The 21,010-nt window shown below is 43.3% G+C and overlaps 1 protein-coding gene across 1 annotated transcript in view; it reads left to right on the forward strand.

Moving 5' to 3' along the window:
* The window catches only part of CASR (calcium sensing receptor), a 42,495-nt gene that overhangs the window by 18,205 nt on the left and 3,280 nt on the right, over positions 1-21,010 (forward strand). Inside the window, exons 4-5 of the mRNA XM_042031208.1 lie at positions 14,449-14,679; positions 18,097-18,220. Of these exons, the coding sequence (XP_041887142.1) occupies positions 14,449-14,679; positions 18,097-18,220 (355 nt within the window). The remainder of the gene's footprint in view (positions 1-14,448; positions 14,680-18,096; positions 18,221-21,010) is intronic.

Consider the following 21,010-nt stretch of genomic DNA (forward strand, 5'->3'; position numbering starts at 1 on the left):
CCATCTTCACAAACGCTTTACTAACCAGCCACAGAGTTTTATCCCCAAAGTGAACTTTCATGCACTATGAAGGACTGGTGTTGCTCCGCACACAAGTTAGAAGGAATGAGAACAAATTACTTTTTATGGTGACCCTTTTGTCTTGCAGAATTATAGGAGTGGTCTTCCAACTGGACTAGAAGCAATACTTTGCTCTGAAAGGACTTTCACTCGTGTTTGTAGGAAGAATGACATGAAAGACTGAAAATCAAAGTCTTGACATGAGATTTCTTTGTTGGCCAAGACTCACGTTGGTAGAGGAAATGGAAAAAATGGATGTAAGCCAGTAGCCAAGTGGAACATGTGCCCAGACACAGTAACTGAATCCCCTGGAACGTTAGTTGACCACAGATGGGACCTATGACTGCGCTTGCCCACTCTGAATGTCTGAAACACTTGCATGAGTTCAGTCAACTCACTGTGACTGCAGGAAACTTAGGGACTCTTTTTTTTCCCCCCATGGATAGTACTTCTTGAATAGATTATAAATAAGCATTGAACCCAGGTTTCATGAATTACCATGGTTTTGTTAAAAGAAATGACTCCTTGAGTGCAGAATCTGTTGGTTCTCATTCCAACAAAGAGTTTACCCAAGCATTGAAGTAATTCATCCTATAGCTCCAAATAGGAAAGAATTTACAGTCAAAAGTTATGGCATTCTCCTGGTCTAGAGAGCAGAACAGTTCTTCAAAGCAGTATCAGCAGTGCTTTGTGCAGGATGCAGTTTCAGACCTCATTGGGACTTTGAAGACACTGATCCATAAAGGGCTGTTTGAAGAAAGTGACAGCAAAGGGGTGTAAAGGGACACATGTACACAATTGTTCTCTGCACAGCTGCATAGGGATGGCATTAAACACCTTCCAGAAAAATCATTTCAATCAGACTTCAATTACACAAGACAACATATGTGAATTATACTACTTGAAAACACTGAGCACTTGAACTTTTGAATCTATTAGTAGCTTTAATAATATGACAATTTTAAATGTATTATTTAATATTAAACTTAAATTAATATGAAGAGCTCTATCTTAAGTTGTTAGATACTTCACCATAACAGTTATTGTGCAGTGTGGTGATGTCCCAAGAGCATTAAAGCATCATTTACTCAGTTAGGACTTCTGCCAATAGATCCCTCAACGTTAGTACACAGCAACCTGGGCTATCGTACCCAATGGATTTCTCCATATTATATTTGCTGCAAGTGAAAACCAAAGCAATTATGGCAGTAAGTCTAGACTAAGTGGCTCTGATTTTTTTTCATGTCATGGCTGTAGGTAAAGACAGGAGCACACAGCACAAAGTACCGTCTAACAGCACTGACAATTAGTTTTCATTGTACCTGTACAATTATGTTTTTCTGTCCAGAGACCATCCCTCCCCACAAAACCTTAACAGAAACCTAAAAAATGTTCAAATGGGGTCACTTTCCAAATGATCATGCAGCTTGAAATCCTTTGTATAATTAACTATGTAAATTTATGCCACGTTCAGGAAAGCAAGTAATCTTGATCCAGCTGAGAGCCGCTTCACATTGGATGTAAAACCTAGGTATTTCACTTCTGAAGGGCTGTGTTTGACAGCCAAACTTGTGTTTAGCAAGATTTATTTTCCCCAAAGACATGCTGGCTAGTAGACCTTTTTTTTAATTAGTATGATCCATGGCAAGCCACATCTCTTGTCACAGATTGTGTCTGATTTCCAGTTGGAATTTACTGACCTTTAGTTTCATTGGTCCTTACTTGGGCTTGCTTTATTAGATTTAAAAGTCCAGATGAAGTATGCATCATTTTTCTCCATATAATATTTATGCACATTGATCAAATTATCCCTCAGTCTTACCTTGATAATTTAAACAGAGTGGACTTTTAGTCATAAGGTAGGTTTTGTGCTTTAGTTCTGTATCTTGTCCATTCACTCATCCTTCTTTTGGCACGTATTCAGTATTCCTTCAACAGACTCAGCACAGCCAGACAGTGAAAAAATCCCACATTTGCATACTCCTCTTACTTCCTCATTTGTAGGAGCACAAGGTGCCTGACCCTTCCGTGCCGCTGCATGCAATGGAAAGGTCACATTTAGTAGCCAGTAATACTTTGCAGCAGATGGTACCCTTTCTGTGCCTGGTGTGAATTCCTTATGCCTTGATGCACAAGCCCAAATTTCTCTGTATTAAACACAGATGTTTGAAAGCAATCTGGGGGCCAGTGCTTTTTCTTGAATATTATTTACCGCTACCTTAATCCATGAATTTTCTGCGAATTTTCCCAGCAGTGCTTTTGTAGCTGCTGCCAGAGTACTGATGAACATATGGTTACTGAGGCTGGAGGAATTCCCCATGAACTGATGATCTGCCTCTGTTCATATCTGTTGGGCAATTCTTGATCCACGTTACATAAATTGTAAAGCTCAGTTACTTCACTTCTGAAGGGCTATGTCTGTCAACCCAACTTGAATTTAAGAAGATCTGTATTCCTCTAATGTTATTAGGTGGCAGCAATTATGTTTTAGACCAATAGTTTTGTATTAATTGCTCCTCAGCCCTAAACTCTTGTTTTCCATTGTTTTTCCTGTGATTGATGTCAGGCTAACCAGCCTTTGGCTACAGAGGACATCCCTCTGCCTTTTACAGTATTGTTTTTTCTTGGCAGCCATTGCAGCCCACCAGAGGCTGACACGGAGCAGAACTTTGGACACAGGGCTGGGAATGCACTATACTCGCAGGTGTAGCAAAAAGGTGGATTGGGGTTGCTGTGGAATAAGATTAGATAGCATATTGGCTTTATCATTCAAAGCCAGTGGCATTTTTATGTGTATATCATAAACCTGCTGTATTAGTGCTCTCTTTATTGCTTATGGAGTGCTGTGATGAACTGTCTGGTTCTGTCAGCCTTTTAGATCCAATTTATATTCCTCAGGCTGCCCTCTAATCCCTCTTTAAGGACCTTCTACCTCAGTTAATGTCACATTATGGTTCCAAAACAAGTGCCCTTGAGATAAGAATGTCTGGCTTTTTTTCTGATAGTAAGGGCACTAACATATCATTCATTTAGTTCTCCTGCTTCTCCTCAGCTCTCTCTTTAGCTTTCCATCCTCTTTAGCTGTCTCTTACAGCCTTAATATCATGAGGATCTGGCATACATGACACCTTTCAATTTTAATATGTACAAGGAACTCCTTAATACATTGCCTGGTGATTTTTTTCTTCTTTGTTCTCCAGGATTTTTTATGTTCTGCTTTCTGCCAATACAACACCTGTGTTTTTCAGTCTTATTTGGATGTTCTGTGTTGGATTAGTGCTTTTAGAGCCCACCATAATAAATACTGCTGTTTGAGCTCTATTTGTATGATGAGGATGGCATCAAATTACTCCCTAATTAATGAGCTTTTATTTCAATGAACACAGGCAACATTCTGAACTGATGAGTTTATCATGCATAAGGTACCATCAGTCAGTCCCTTCCTGTAGCTTGTCCATGGATTTTTTCCATTCCGTGGAGTTCAGAGGCCTCCATCCTCACTGTCCTATGCTTGTACATCACCAGAGCAGAGACTAGTCAGAAGCCTCTTTGATTTTATATAGCATTATATCCTGCATCTAGGGGTTTTCCACAGACATTATTTTTCATTTTGCTACCATTATTTTTGTCCTGATTCCTAGGAACTGAATTAATGCTTACAGGATTTGTAAGGAGGGGAGAGGTGCTGTCACTCCAGCCATCTCTCCCCAGAAGAAACTTACTGCAGTCAGTAGATCAGATTAAGTCTGTTTGGAATGGCACTGAACTGGGACTGAGGCTACTCCAGGATGCCCCAGCTCCTGAAGTTGCATGTAGGAAAGATTTTTTGGACTCTAGGGAACTAATATTACAACATCATGCTTTGGGCCATACAAATATGTTGGGGTACCATCATACAGCTGGGTCTTGATTTAAAACAGAAAAAGGGAAAATGTTAGCAGTAAAAAGTATTTTGTCATCTCTTTTCTACTCTAGAGCTAATCAAACTCACTAATTGCAGTTAATGGAAACATCACTGTCCAAACCAGCATTTTGACAGACTCAAAATGAGTTGTTTCCCCTTTTTTCCACTAAAAAAAATGTAATTACAGTTGAAAATGGAACCAGCACTTGAAGGTCACATTTTTGAGTTTGACTTTAAAAAATATATTTGTACTGAATTTCATTTGACAAGATTTCACATGATGTTTTCCTATGCAAATCTTTGGTCACACTGAGCCAAATCATTATTCTTTACCATGGCACATCTGTGTGAGGTGCTGTTTGCTATCAGCTAAGCATTACGCAGTACAGGCTCAGGACTGGTGTTCTATGGACAACTGCATTTAGAACTGTAGGTGTGCACAGGGCCAGCAGGAGTTGTGGAGGACCTTGGGGAAACAAAATATCCTGGTCCCATCCTTACTGTGTCCTGCCACCTCCTAACTGATGGTTAAATCAGTCTGGAAAAGCAGCCACACAATGCCAAAATGTTGCAAGATCATTTCTTGATTCCTTTGGGAGCCTCTGTGACTCATCAGACAGGTCTTTCAGAAGCATTTCAGACCCAGATTTGTAATGGAATTGAGGCATCTGCAAACACCAGTAAATACCTAATGGGTTTTTCTGAAGTATCTCAGTTGGACCTGACTTGTGCAGCCTCTGTTGTGAAATCCACTAGGCCTGGGTTTTGATTTCTCTCTGGACATCCTTGTAAATATGGTACTGTAGTAAATCTAACCCTAAATCAGATTACTCCCATTTTTTATCAAGTTCCATTTAGAAATGCTTGCCTTTGACATTTTTGGTTTAAGTTGCTTCTACTGCTGTAGTAGTAGCTATTAATTTGTTAGTTTTGTCACCTTTCATCATCAAGAAAGCATCAAAGCTGCTGCAGGTTTTAATCAGCAGAGCAGGCTTGCTGGGCTGCTGGTGAGAAGACACATAAACTGACCCATCAAGTCCAGTTACAGGCAAAAAACTGGTCCTTGTCTTTGGAAATTCTAGGCTTCATCAGTTTCCACGCAGACTAAGCACTCACAGCACCAAATGAGACAAGGGAAGCACCAAGCACCTTCTTCTGAGCAGAAGGTGATGGTGTTTTCAGCGCAGTCCACATGAGTTCCTTCCTCTCCCAATTTCTGCAAGTTTCTGTTGGAGATCCTGCTTCTCTCTCACAAAGAAAGGACATCCCATATGTATGGGTCCCCACATCAGCACCAGTGCTGCCCCTCCTCAAGGACAGGGCATTGGTCAATGGAAGAGGCAGAGAGAGATCCAGCCCCCATCTGCCCAGGGATCATATCCTTGACAGAAGCAGAATGGAACCAATTGTCAGTTACAATATGACAATCAGCATGTCTTGTCATGTCAGCTTGATATCCTGTACCTCTCTGCAGACCTGAATAAAGTCAGTTGCTTTTGCACAGACAGGGGTCTCTGCTTCTGTGAGAATGTATCACCTCTCTCCCACAAGTCACTACATATTTCATAAACAATTAAATAATTCTATGCTTTCATCTCTCTTGAAATGGAAGACTGACTGTCCAAGAGCTATCATCACCACTTCTGAACTTCTCTGATCTTTCTTTAATTTTATTCTTCTTTTCTGGTTAAATGAATAGAACTAAGAGCTTTTTTCCAGAGGAGACTTGTACTACTGGCACTAGATTTTCAGTATCATTTTCCTTCTTACTTTCATATCCTAATATTTTGTTTGTTCCTTCTGCTGCATAATGCACAGAGTGTTTTTACTGACCTGCCTACAATAATGAACAGGTCTTTGTCCTCAGCAGTTAGTTAATTTTCTTCAATAAAGGTTATGAATAGCTTAAATTATTACTTCTAACATATGGCACATTGTTTTTGTCATACACATTTAATTGTGTTATCCAATGACCTTCCTAGATTTTACAAGGAAGTCATTCTGTTCTTATCAAAGCATAACGACATTGAATGTTCTTGAGTTATTCTCAGGCTTCACACAGCTATTCTTGAGTATTGAATGAACTCTTGCTTTCACTCTGTTTTTCAAGTCAGTGCAGATCTAGCATTTCACCAGAGCTGAGATGTCCATCCCATCTTGCCAAATTTCCCTTGGAGTATTGTCAGTGTATCTCTGGCTGACTATCAATTCCTCTCTCTTTGACACCAGCCCTTCCAGAGTCTGTCTCCTTTTGTTCATCTGCCCTGTTGCCAACCTGACAGTTTCAATCCCGGAGTACAGCCCAGGCCTTGCACAGTAGGTGCTGACTGGTTTTCATTATTTTGGCATTAAGTGCTCAGTATCCCAACTACACACCAGGCATTCCTTGTGCATGAAGCTGGATGTGTGTGACAGGAAGACGTCCAAGTTTTTTGTGAGGTATTTACAGTGAGAATCATAGCTCTGTTCCTGGGTCCCTTTCAGCTTCTCCACCTGAGTTACCCTTATAGTGATAAAAAGTATTAACAGTCACTTCTTCAGAGCAGAAAACCAATAGAAAACAGGCAGCTTAGGTGGAATCTGGTCACCAGAGATAGGAGTTAAGAGAATGGGCTGAAACTGTGTCAAGGGAGGTTTAGATTAGATATTAAGAAAAGATTCTTCACCCAGAGGGTGGCTGGGCACTGGAACAGGCTCCCCAGGGCAGTGGTCACAGCACCAAGCCTGACAGAGTTCAAGAAGCATTTGAACAACCCTCTCAGGCACAGGGTGTGACTCCTGGTGTGTCCTGTGCAGGGCCAGGAGTTGGACTCGATGATCCTTGTGGGTCTCTTCCAACTTAGAATATTCTATGATTCTGTGAATATAGCAAGTGGTGTGAGGCAATGAATCACATCCTTCACTGGCTGAAGAATTCTGTTGTCTTCTGAACGGCCTTTGGAAAAATGTGAGATTAATGGTGCTGGCATATTCTGGCAGCTTGGTTTTAAAAACAAGATCAGCACTACAACACTACTGTCCCTCTTGGTGTACAAAGGGCAGCAGGGAAGGAGGAGAGGTAGAGGGGAAGGAAGGTGCATCTCCTGCTAGCAAGAAGAATGCTTTGGAGAGAAGGGTGAAATTCATCTTCCCCTGCCTCAGGCTTCTGGAAACAGGTGTTACTGACACAAGGGGTCAGGGCCAGCACCTTCCTGTCTGCTTGGGTCCTGTGTGTCAGGACTGCTTGATGCTTTGATAACAGCACTACCTTTCAGAGAGCCTAAGAGTTGGCCCTACATAAAAAACCAGGCAGAACAAGATATTCCAAAGTAGAGGATGCAGCAGGAGTTAAGGATTTGATACAGAAACTAAAAATTAGAGTTTTGCTAGCCTGTAAATGAAGATTGACACATAGGTAGTTGAAAGTGAAAGGAAGAAAGAAAAAAACACCAAAAAACTATTGCTTCAGATAACATTTCTCTTAAAGCATTTTACAAGCAGCTGGGCCTATTTCTTCATGACACTTGACCACAGGCAAAACCCAAGCCCTGTGCACCATGAGCCCTGGCCTAATGCAATAACTGATCTCTCAAGTCCTTACGCCTGTTACAGAATTATGAAGGCAGCTTCTCCATGTACTTGATGAGGGATCCAAAACAAGAAAGGGGATTGGGCTCTCTGCAATTCAAAATGAAAGTCAGGACTTGCCATCTTGAGGACAGTTGCCAGCTTTTCATCTTCATTCGCACTTAGCCATTACATGGTATTGTTGGCTGCAGAAAAACTTTTGGTACCTATCAGTCCAGAACAGTTTTACAGGCCTGCAGAGGGATAGGTAGACAGAAATTAAAACTTAAGTGGGAAAATGTATATTAATTGTTAAGACAGGATTGCTTGCAACTGTGTGTTAGGAGGGGAAATTTTTTGTCCTTTATGGTGACAGACACCTATAAGGTGCCCAGGTTCTCTTCCATAGCAGGACCATTTGACCTAGGGAGGAAACACATCAGAAAGTAGCTGCAGAAGGAAGCCAAGGATATTAACCCTTGACAGTATATGGAGACTAGTTAAGGACCTGGCACAGATGGGACAGCTCATAGCACACCTAGATACTGATGTTTATTTACATGTATTTAAGAATTAAAAAGACTGCAGCTTTTAACAACTTTTGGTACCTCACACACTCTTGCTCTCCCCACAGCTCTACATCATCAAGTCTTACCTTCCCTTCCTGGCAGGGATATGATGGAGGTTGGCCAAGGTGGAAGTTGTCCATTTATGCTGTGCAGCTCCTCTCAGTTGCCTTTCCTTGAGCATTACTGGCCTAGGTTACTGAGCATCCCCCAACATTTGTCTCCACACATCTCCTTCATCTCCAAGATCTTTCCCTACTTCCAGTGTTTTTCATGCAGACATGATCTTTGCTTTCTTGTTTCTAGCTCTGAGCCCTAGGTTTTGGTTGCAATCAGCCTCCAAACTGGGGGATCTGTCTCCTATCTTGTTACTAATTGGCGTATTTAGGACACGCCACTATTGTTTAGTCCAGCTGCTATCAAAATGTCCAACTAGTCCATGGCATGTGCTTCAGAGGACAGCTCAAAGTTCAGCTTTAGGCATGCATACACACACAGAGTTCTCTGCTATCTGACAGCGTTCAAAATTTTAAATGGACATTTTTGCCTGCCACCAGCCTCAATACTAGTGACAGAAAGTAAGTGTATACTGCAGATCAAGAAAAGGTGGAGAAAGGAAGCTGGCAAGACAAAACAAAGGTATTAGGTGGTGTTTGTTAAAAGTGAGGACAGCATCTTTCAAATAAATGAGTTATGTCCAGTGAGTAAAACTGGAAGATTCATAAACTCTGGCAGGTTAAATGTAAAAATAAAATAAGGCAGATCAAAAAACCGAATGAGCAACAGCTTGTAAATGGGGCAAAAGCTCATAAATCCTTTTTTAAACATTTCAGGAGTAGGACTGTCTGTTGAGCTGTAGATTATCACTGCAAAAGACAAGCTAAGGCCATGACAGAAGAAAAGTGTGCTCCTCATGGACAAACTTAAGAAGGTTTATTTATTTATGGGGAACTTTAGAGGATCTGTCTAATTGAACTGACTATAGAAGAAAATATGGTACACGAGCAAAATGAACCTTGATACTTCAGGGCAAGTGAACAATATTCACCCAAGGGATCTGCCAGAGCTCACAGAAGAAGTAGCTGAACAGCTGGCTGTTCAGCTGAGGTGTCCACCTCCTCAGACGTGAAGAGTGTTAGGCCCTGAGGACAAGAAATGCGACAGAAGTGACATCAGTTTTCTAAAAGGGTTGTGGGGGAGATCCGAGGAACTAGCAGAGCCTGATTGAGCCCATTATTAGAAACTGGGGTAAAAAAAAAAAAATCAGGAAGAAAAAATGGAGTAAAAAAACAGAGGAAGAGTGACCATGATTTCTCTAAAGAGAAACCTTACCTCACAAACTTCCTGAAGTGCTTGGAAGACTTTGGGATGTGTATGGATAAGGGAACTTCTATTCATAGGGTTTGCTCAGGCTTCTTAAAGACATCCTCTGGTAGTCGGTCACCAAATTCAGAACTTACGTGTATGTTGGTTGAAAGATACTCAGCAGAGTATAAAAATAAATTATGAGACCTGACTTATCTGAAATGAAGTTGATCAAGTCTATGGGTGGATCCTCAGGTCTGTCTGAATAGTAGTCAAAAAAAGCAAACACACTTCTAAGAATAGTCACACTGGAAAAGGGACAGAGAGGTAAACAGAGTGTCCTGGGGCCACTTTCTCAACCCTTTGGTGCATCTCACTTCAGTATCATGTGAATGATGAAGAAGACTGGGAATGTTTAGAGAAGGATTAGTGGAACATCTTCTGTACAAAACGTAGCAACATCAGATAGGGCTCATCAACCTGAAAAAGAGGTGTCTGAAGAGAGATCTGACAAAGGTTTGTAGAATCGTGAGAGGCATGGAAGAGATGACTGGCAAATGACAGTTCTTTGCCAATATAAGCATGAAGGTCATCAAAAGAGATTAGTAGCTGCTCTGTTCCAAAAGAGATGAAGAGGTGCTTGTCTCATAAAATGTTGGTCTCTGTGCTGTAGGGGGTTGTGGCTGTGAAAAGTTTGCACAGGTGCAGAACACAAATGTGCAACATCATGGAAAAAAAATCCACCCAAAGGTTATCAGGTACAAAGCCTCTGGCTCAGGAAGTCACGGAGCTGCAAAATACATGAGAGTGTTCAGGGGTAGTATCATATCACTGTATGCTCCTGTGTAGGTATTTGCTGTTGGCCACAGTCAGAAACAGGTCCTGGGCAGGTGAGCTGCCACCTGCTCTAATACAACTGTATTTATGTTGTGGCTTTATGATCCTCCTATAAGAGTGGAAACAACATGTCCCAGAATATCTAGCCTGAATAAAGCATGGGGTGCTGCATGGCTGGGAATGGCCTTACCAGGAATTATGGGAGGGTGAACTAGAGGGCAGCTTGCAAGTCCTTTCAGATAAGAGGTGTTTTAATTAAAAGGCATTGCAATTCAACCTGAAGTCTGTGACAGAGAGAAAAGAAAAGAAGGAAAAATTACAGAAAGAAATATCTGAAGACAGCAGCTTGCACAATGCTCTCCCTGCAGGAGCAGCTGCTCCACCAGCGGCTGATGGTATATCCAAGCCACAAGGTCAACACTTCTTCCATAAATTCTTGGTTCCAGGGTATGGTACATGTACCCCTGACACATGCTCTTGGCCTGGCTGAAGCAGAGTCTTTTAGGTCTTTGTAGATTGAGCCCTGGTTATTTATGTTTCTATCTTTAGTTACAAAACATAGTGACACATTTTTAACTGAAAAGCCTTTAGCTAATCATTGATAGTCTGGTGACTATAAAATAGTGCTGTAGTTATTCAGAGCCTACAACTTCCTCTTTCAACATTTAGTGCATATATATTCCTTGTCTGCATTTTCACCCTGTAAAGAGCAGAACTTGTGAGATACAGAGATATGATCCTGGGATCTTCTTGCTCTCTAAAAAAGGAACATGTTCTGGTAGTTGTTCATTTTACAAGCTGCCCCTCAGGATTTAGATTTGAAGCAAAACTTTGGTGTTTCCTGTAAAGAAAAAAACAGGCTTTGTTACTTCTGTTGTTCCTGCTGCCTCTCCATTTGGGATTTTAATCAAGTCACATGCCTTTCCTGCATGAACTGATACATATTCTTCTGCTCCCTACCTACAGCTGCAGAGCTGAAGCTGCTATGCTGTGCCTGGGGAAAGACAACATTAATTGCAAATCAGTGCTTTTATATGAATTAACAGTCAGATAGACATATCAGGTCATACATGAAATTATTTATAACCTGAATCCTCAGGTGTAGAGTGTGTGTGACCAAGGGAAAGATCCTGTCAAACTAATCCTACAAAACCCCACTAAAAGCCAGGAGTACGTACTGCTTTTGAAGCAACCTAGTGTCAGGAGGGAAGGCAGACTAATTGAGGTGAATGTCATGAAATTAAACAAACAAAAAATTGCATTCAGGGAATCCAGAAGTTCTTCACCATTCATCTTGTTGACTCTAAGACCAGTGAGCCTCCTGCTGCTGCAGCTGACCAGGAGAGGCAGGACTTGAACTGAAGAATCCTCAATATCGCTCTTGCAAGATTGTCTCCTAGTGTGTGCAGCAACTGCAGTCAAAACAAGGGCAAGGTCTCCTGTCTAAACAGGTAACAGTCAACCCAGCAGTGATACCCAGTCAGGACATCCTGGTGTCATTCAGAAGGATGCAGTACTGCTCAGAGAGAGTGCCATGCTGAGTTGGAGTGAGGAGAAACACAGCATTAGGCTCAGTGTAAGGACAAACCTGATCTGGACATCAAAGCTGCAGCTGTTACCCTGTGGTAGGTGCCAGAGCCTGCAGAGGAATGTGAGCTGCCCTGCTGAGCACCTGCACTGCTGATGGACAAAGTTTCTGGTAACAACCAGGCCAAGACTGCAGCTCCCATGCAGATGAGGCCAAAGGGAGGTGAGGCACTACAACACATCACTGTGCATCTGCAGACCCTGTCACCCGTTCTGACCTCAGAGCTGCTTCTGTTCTGTTCTCACTGTCCCCTGATGGAGCTGGGCAAGTAGCATCTTCCTGGGTACGGTACCCTGAGGTAATGAGGGGAATGAGAGGGGAGCAGTGTGGGTATTTCCTTACCCACAGCAGGCAATGTCCCAGCTCTCCACAGCAAAGTCCCAGCACAGAGCACCTTCTTTTGCTGTGTCCACCACAGGGTGAGATCTTCCAAGGACAGGTCCTGGCTCTTCAGTGAGATCATTCCAGCTGCACACCTTATGGGTGAGCTGGTCTGCAGAGGAGGGGCAGCATGGATGAGAAAGACAGAAAAAAATCCTGCCTTCTCTGTCTCACCCATTATTCAAAGACTAAATACTGTGGAAATATTTTTATATCCTTCCATCAGCATCACACAAGCTGAAAAGGTATTGTTGGCCACATCCTGTGTAGTACTACAAAGATTTTTCCGGACTCTCTCAGGCTGGCAGTGATATAGGCAGTGAGAGGAGGGTATCTGTGGCTCTGGGGATTTTAGCTTGAGATAGGAGGATCCCAAAAGGAAACAGCAAAAAATGAGACAATTTAGCAAAACTGACAGGAATTAATGAAGTGATTCTGTTCCCCTGTCCCTGTGTTTCCAGGTAAAAAGGATTCATCAAAACAATATTGTCTGTTCTGTCTGTGGGGTGAAGAGGGCTCTGCCTGCCCAGACAAATTGATTTAGTTTGGTTTCCATTACATTTTGCCATCCAGAGTTGTATGTTTGGGCACTCGCAGGTGGGGGGGTTACTGGGCTTACAAGCTGTCACAGGTAGTAGAACCAGAGCAGCAACTATGTTGCTGTGGTCTAGGGGCAGCTGACAGCCAGATGCCCTCACAGTCACCTCATCTTTCCATAGGTGAGCACGGGGAGAAATGTGGTAAGTGCATAAACCAGTAAGTAACTTTTGAACAGCAATACAGTGTGGATGAATTGTATCACAGTTGCCAGTACAGGCTTGCTTTCATGCTGCAGTTTCTTAGGTCTACTTGTCAGGCTATCTAGATCATGAACTCTACAACTGCAGCTGTCCCTGGGATTAGGGACATGCAGCATACTGATTGAGAGCCAGCTGAACACGAGCCAACTGTGCCCAGGTGACCAAAAAGGCCAATGGCACCGGGCCTGTATCAGCAATAGTGTGTCCAGCAGGGCCAGGGCAGTGATTGTCCCCTGTACTTGGCACTGCTGAGGCCACACCTTGAGTGCTGTGTCCAGTTGTGGGCCCTTCACTACAAGATGGACATTGAGGTGCTGGAGCACATCCAGAGAAGGGCAACAGAGTTGGTGAAGGGTCTGGAAAACAAGTCTGATGAGGAGTGGCTGAGGGAAGGGGGGCCTGTTTAGCTGATGAAAAGGAGGCTTAGGGGGACCTTATCACTCTCTATAACTCCCTAAAAGGAGGTTGTGGCAAGAAGGGGGTTGGTCTTTTCTCACAGGTAACAAGTGACGTGATGACAGGAAATGGCCTTAAGTTGTGCCAGAGAAGGCTTAGATTGAATATTAAGAGAAATTTCTTCACTGAAATGGTGATCAGGCATTGGAATAGGCTGTCAAGGAAAGTGGGACAATCATTGTTCCTGGAAGTGTTAAAAAAATGTGTGGAGATGGCACCTGGGGACATGGTTTAGTGGTGAATACAGCAGTGCTGGGTTAATGGTTGGACTTGATGATCTTGGAGATATTTTTCAGCCTTAATGATTTTGTGATTGTATATGACACTTTAAGGCATGAGGTGAAAATTACAGGGAAGGACTCCTGAAAACAGGCAGAATGTAATTACTTTCAACTATGCAACCAGGAGACAGAAGCCAAAAAAGTGGTAAGAATTCTCCAGGTCTGCCGTAAGGCAAATGATCTTGATTTATTGGAGTTTTCTTACTGAAGTGCATTGGGCTTGGGTCTTTTCAATCCAGAGTCAAGTCCGAGTTGTTTCTCAAGCACTCCTGTTTCTGAGTGATTGATCATTCAGAGACTAGAGATACCAACTGAGAGCATTTATGCAGTGGTTTCGAGAGCAGGGTGGGAGCGATGCATGGGTGACTGAAACACATCAGAGGCTGCTGCCACTTCTCTTGCCCTAAGAAAGAGCTCTGGGCTTGCAGAGGTGACTCAGAGGACCAAAGAGGAATGCTAAGTGGATGATGGGAGAGCATCAGTAAGTGTTACAGATGGGTTGCCAACCACTCTGAGGGCCATGATACCATGTGTAGTCTACAAAGTTTGTACAGGCTGTGTGTGTTCATGTGATAGAAAGCTTCCTACTGCTGTGAGTAAAACATTTGGAGAGGTTAAGGTCTGTAGTAAAGAGATTCTTCCTGGTTCTCTCCCCATAGCAGATGTGTGCTGCGGTAGGGTTGTAACACACAGGCATTCATAGTGTCTCTCTGTCTCTCTCTAGGTTCTCAAGCACCTGCGACACTTAAATTTCACCAATAATATGGGGGAGCAAGTGGATTTTGATGAGTTTGGGGACCTGGTAGGAAATTACTCAATAATCAATTGGCATCTCTCTCCGGAGGATGGCTCAGTCGTCTTTGAAGAGGTTGGGCACTACAACGTTTATGCCAAGAAAGGGGAGAGGCTTTTTATCAATGAAAACAAGATCCTATGGGGTGGACTGTCTAAGGAGGTAAGTGCTTAAATCCTCACAGCAATGTTTTCCAGGTTTCCACAAGCTGAAATTTGAACTAGCCCTGCAGACTCCTCATATTATGCCTTCATGTCTCATTAAAAGATCCATTCACATTACTGTATACACAGTCTCTACCACAGTCTTTCATACCCTTCTTATACACTGAAATAACAGACAACATCTCCTCCCCTCCTGTACATTTGATGACCCTGGGTGTTAATGTTTTAAATGAAGTCTTTTTCTCCTTGCCCAAACAGATAGAGTAGAATTTTATAGCACTGTTTCAACAGGGATGAGAAATTCATTACCCAAGTCTGCTTGTTGACTAAATCAAGTTTTCCTGAGCTCAGTAGTTTCATTGCTGAAAAGAACCATCTCTTTCACTCCCATTATCTCTGTATCGAGAAGTGTCTCTTCTTGCTCTGTTATATTTGCAACTCTTTCTGCTGGCTTCACCCATCCAGTCTCAGAGCCTTCCTCACACCCTTGCCTTGCAAACCAACAGAACAACCCCTGTCAATCTGCCTGGGTTAACTTGGACATGGTGCTCAAATAGTGGAAGATGCCAACACCTGCTACCTTTCTTTTTATTCTCCTTGAGGGTGCTTCTGCAGTCTCATAAGCAGTGATCTCAAGATGTATTAATTGACTTCAGTCAGGCCTAAGTCCTTCTCCACCATCCTGCATATGTTAAATCTTTTCAGCATAATTATTGTCACTAGGAGCCAGGCTGTGTCTGACCCACAGGCTGGAAACATGGTGCAGACATCTCCAGACAAGAGCCAGATGAACTGCAGCCATAGCTCTGACTCACAGAGGGAATACTGAGTGGGCATATGGTTTGTGGTCTGCGAATTGACACAGGGAGTAGAGTATTCACTCAGAAATGTCACTGCCAGGCCCTGCCGCGATGTTTAGATGTGTTAAACCAGCACCTGATTAATGAGCAAGGCAATTCACTTCCAGGTGACTACTCACATTGGCTGGCAGATCAGGTAATGCTTCTGCCTTAGCTACACTTGCCCAAAACAGCTACAGCATCAGTTCAGCCTTGCCTTTACTCCAGCTTCACTTCTGGTTCAAGTGCAGAGCACTCTGAAGGAGGCATGAATTGAACAGAGCATACTACCACAGAAATACTGAGCTCAGAGCTTTTCTAAGCCCAGCTGGAGACTCTAAGCACAAACTATAAGTGGAACTTTAAAAACCATGATATTCTAATCCCTCCTTCTGGTTGTTGCAAATGAAACTTACTTACTTTTCCAACAGTTAGGATTTACTGTTTTTTACTTAAACTGAATAATTGTGTTCTCTTGGTCTAAATATTTCTAGCAGTGCAATATTTAACTTCATTCTCTGTCCTAAACTGTTGAAGATGTGACAGGATGTTGCTGAGTGTAATGCCAGGGCATGTAAAATTTGCGCAGTGGAGGGGTTTGCGATCCCTATGTCTGCAGCATTTGTTTTCCAGTTTATAGACTTCTAATTTCTTTCAGATAAAAGGACCTGTTCAAAAAGAGTAGTCAACACTTCACTCACTGTGCCTCTTGTCATCCCCAACAAAAGTTTAAATGTAGGTAATTTTAACATAGGAACTTCAAGCATTGGGCAGATTTGCAAAAGAATGAGTTAAGGAGTAGGTAAGATAGATAGGTTCATTTTGGCAGAACTTGATAAAACTCCCCACAGAATACTTAAGGATTCAGCCAAAGCAATCACAAAAGTACTAGCAATTCAGCTTTGAGAAATGTGGAGGATGCATGATGTCTCAAAGGATTAGAGAGTAATCGTAATACCTGTTTTTAAAGCAGTTACAGGAGAGCCAAGGGAATTACACACAATTGAGTTGAATTTCAGTAACCTAAAAGACTTGATAAAAAAATTGAACAGTTTATAAACACTTAGATGATAATAAACTGATAAGAACAGACCAACATGTATTTGTCAAGATAAAATCATGCCAAACCAATTTAATTTTCCTCCTTAGAAGCTCAATCAGCTTAGCAGATAATGGGGAAGCAGTGTGTGACTTGAGCCAGGCCTTTGATTCAGCCCTGTTCAAAATCACTGTTGGCAGCCTAGGGAAAGACAACCTAGACTGATGAAGTCCTCTTGATGGATGCACTCTCTGCTCAAAGACTGTCCCGAGGAACAGGAACACTGTGTTAATAGCAATAGGCACTAACAGCAAAGAGTGCTTCAAGTGGGGAGCTGCAGGGATCTGCCCTGGGTGTGTGTCCATCCAATCAATCATGTAATCCTGATGAACAACTTAGGAACAGCATTCCCAAACTCTGCTGCAGCTACATTTCAGAGTGAAAGGCAACAGAGCCAACGTTCACCTGAGCCACGGAGCGGTCATCTTTGCATAGGAGTTGCCATTACTGAGGGCTTGCTTCCCCTAGGGCTGAGGTCAGTGCCTGCATACAGGCAACCTCCAAACCATGCCTAGGACTCATTGTGTAAGTGCATCAGCACAGGAGGTTCCTGGTTGGCAACGCTTGGGTAAAGTAGCATCAAACATCCAAAAAGGTGAATGGAGGCTTCCAAACAGAACAGCCCTTAAGTATGTATGGGTCATGGTACAGTGCTAGCAGAGGAAAGTGTAGGTTTAACCCTTCTGAGCTGAGAAAGCCATGTTCTGTGTCATCTGTCTTTCCTTAATTTAGTTGGGGAAAGGTGAGCTCAACCTCAGGTCATGACTCTGTGTGACAAAGGCCCAGGCTTCCATTTATCATGCTGAAGTCCTTGTGTCAGTGCACTTCAGGCATGCAGTGAGTGTGCCCATGCAACCACTTGGTGCCAAGACACGACAATGCTCACGTGGGCTCAGGCACAGCATAAATGCACAGCCAGCAGTTGACATAATTTACAGCAGCAGAGGTCTGGAAACCCTTGGATCTGTATAGCGCTACTGATTTGCACCTTTACATGCTCAGTGTTCCTAAAGAAGAAGTGAGTTTCAGAAAACCATTTCAATTTCCATAAATTATTAGCAGACAAATACGCAATATACAGGATTGGGGATCAGAAGTCAGAGCCCATCATCTCCAAGGCTGACTCAAATTCCTGTCAATAGAGATTGATTGTCTTTTCTTTTAACCATCTAATGACTGTTTTTGGATTATGTATATCATGGTCACATTCCGGTTTGCAATGCCTACACAGCACAGATTACAAAGGTCTGCTGATCTTCTTTACCATCCCTTGATGTGCTCCTTCGAAGAAATCCCACTGTAGTGGGTTAGGGAAGGACTCTTGTGCAAAATGTCTGTTCTGGCAGGGAGAAGAGGTAAGCATTTGAGGCTCTTCATCCAGCATGCCAACCAAGCAATAACACCCTTGGAAGAAGCCCAAGGTCTTGCCATAGAAAGGCACTGGCACCATTAATCTGCTTGGGCTCTTTTCTTGCAGGTGCCTTTTTCCAACTGCAGCCGGGACTGCCTGCCAGGCACGAGGAAGGGCATCATTGAGGGGGAGCCCACCTGCTGCTTCGAGTGCGTGGACTGTCCCGACGGGGAGTACAGCGACGAGACAGGTAACACCCACAGAGCTGCTCTGGGCCTTGAGCGAGGGCGGTGCCTGCCAGGCATCGCCTGCAGTCGTGCTGAAATCGCTTTCCTGCAGTGCTGGGCTGGCGCCTGCCTTGCCAAGAGGCTTCACAGAAAGTCTGAGGGACTTCTGAAAAGCTTACAGGAGATGAGTGCTGTGGTCCTCAGGTCCTGTCTACTGCTAAGCCTGATTGTCCCTTCTGCTCTGCATTTGGGAAATTAAGGCAGAGAACTTGAAAAACAACTTGCATATAGAAAGCCTCTCAGGCAGCCACAAGCAAACTCTATTGCACAGTAGCAGTAGCTTTTCTTCCTCCAAAAACCTGGAGGAGGGAGATATTCCCCATCCTAAATTCTGTAGTTACGTCTGCCTCCATCTTTTCCTCGTGTTACCGGGGTTTTATTTCATGCTTTACAAAGAAAAAAAATTCATTACATCCCAGATTTCACATGCAGAGAGGAATACTGCCCTTTATGGACTCAACAACTACAGGTTCTGTTGATCACTGGCACTGCAAAAGATCAGAATCTGTGGATCCTACCAAGCACCCACAGACATGCTTTTTGTTTCTTTTGTTGGTAGCTTGGATCAAGCCACTCAGGTCCAGCAGTAGATGGAAAAGGTAACCTCAGTTTTAGAAATGGTTGAAAAATTTTGAATTTCCAACACCACTAATGCTCTCTCAGTGTTGGGCACTCCCAAGGTAACAAAGGCAAGTGAATTCTATCAGGATATCAGTCGTCCCCACGCTGTAGGGCACTTGGGACCTCCTCACACCCTGTCCAGTGCACTGGTCCCAGCAAACACTGCAGACCTTCACCGAGATGAACAATTCGGTAAACTGCTTGCAAAACTGTACAAGTGTTCTTTGGGAGAATCTAATTCGTGTCCTATCAGACAGGAATGATATTTTTTAGCATGACCATATAGTACTACAGGATGCTTGAAAGCAGCATTTTCAGATTGAATAGAAGCAATTCTGGTCATGTGTAAAAGGGGTCTTCTGGTGTTTGTCACATAATTTTGGGAGCTAGCTCTGGTGTGGAGGTGAAATTTATGGGGCTGAGGTGATGACTGTCTTCTGCCTCTACAGTTTCCTGCTGCAATTTCAGCTGACAGTAATGGTCTTTATTTCCTGAGCTTGCCAGTTTTATAGGCATAGAGAGCAGTTTTACAACCAGTTTCATCCAGCTGAGACGGGGATGCTACCAAAGGAAACAATCTGTCCTTTCCCAGCTGTTTCCTCCCACCCTTTGTCAGGGGGCAGTACTGGTGCTTGTGCAACCATAGAGCAGGTCATTGGATCAGGTCATTGGAGTTCCCGAAAACAAGCTCTTGGGAGGCTGAGTTTCCAACTAGAATGATAAGCTGCACGCCCTCTAGTGTTACCAACACAAAAGAGGGGGCAAGAATGAGCAGCCTTGCAGGAGGAGGGAGACCTGGTTTACTCCCTTCAGTGGCAGCACGGTCTCTAAGCCACCACAGGGCAGCAGTGAAAGCGTATCTTTAGGATGCAGTGCTAAATAGCTGTCCCTGTCACTGGTAGAGGCAGCTGGATTCCCTGCTACACAAAATTAGCTTTGTTTTGTCTGCAGCTTGCAGTTTGCAGTGAGCTTTCAGGTAAAAGGCACAAGAAAAATAAGAATTATTGTCTGAATGGATGTAAATGAAATGACCTGGTGATGACAGCTTCTGACTGAGCTTTTGCATCTAGTGCCAGGTTTTCAAATGAACAGCTTAGGTGAGGCAAAAAGTCCTTAGGAAAGCAGTACCATATCAGGTCATGGATGTTCCAACCACACCTCAAGACCAAGAGGGCTTGAAAACATTTGCCCTTGTTAGCTGGGCATTCCTGACTTTCCCATTAGCATCCACCTCTGCTCTGGAAGCTATGGTCAGAGTCTCTGTCTGTGCTCAGGTGCAAAGCCCAGAGGGTGCTTGCTGTCAAAGGGGTTTGTGAACTCACCACATCCCCTTGCCATCCTGCTGGGATCCCAAAAGCAGAGGTAATTTGAGACCTCCAACTCTCTGCTCTTAGCCCCTTTCTACTGCCATCAAAGGAGTCATGACCCTCCCTGCTGGACCACGAAACCCATTTGAATTAAAGAAGAAGAGCAGAAGCAGCAGGTCTTCGCTTTTTGATCATGCCAGCCATTGACATGACCATGCCATCTCAGCAGGCACAACTTCTTTCATGTAGAGGAAGGAGATGGAGGCACCAATTTGCCCTTTGCAAGTGTTAATGGGACATTTGCTGGGTGTAGGGAGAGTGATATCATTAACACACATCTTCCCCTGGCATTCCAACATGAAATGAGAATGTGCTGGGAATCAAGGGCATTGCCTGCCTTCAGGGAAGAGCAATTTAAACACTAAGACTTGCCTCCATGGAATATGAAATAGGTTCTCAAAAGCATTTAAGGAGGCAAGAACGTTTTTAATTTTCTCTAGAATAGAAAAAGGCAGGATATTCAAATGATGATAAAAGTGTGAGAGGTATGAAGACAGACAGAAGTAGAAGATAAAAGTGAAGGAACAAGGAAGAGGGAAAAACAGAGCCTACATAAGAGCTGATAACAATCGAAGTTTGCAAAGTTTTGCCAAGAAATGGATTACAAAAAACATGAGTGCAGGGGCAGGACTTCTTTTAAGCTGGAACCAAGTACACTTCGTGCTTTGCTCTGTAGCCCATGGGAGGTTGGTTGTTTCAGCGTAAGAAACTCAGACATCAATATATGACTCGGGGGATCTGCAGACACAGGAGTGGAACACGCCT

This window comes from Corvus kubaryi, unplaced genomic scaffold (genome assembly GCF_017639235.1).
Source record: "Corvus kubaryi isolate FWS band 111438036 unplaced genomic scaffold, C.kubaryi_AGA036_p1.0 37341, whole genome shotgun sequence".
NCBI lineage: Eukaryota > Metazoa > Chordata > Aves > Passeriformes > Corvidae > Corvus > Corvus kubaryi.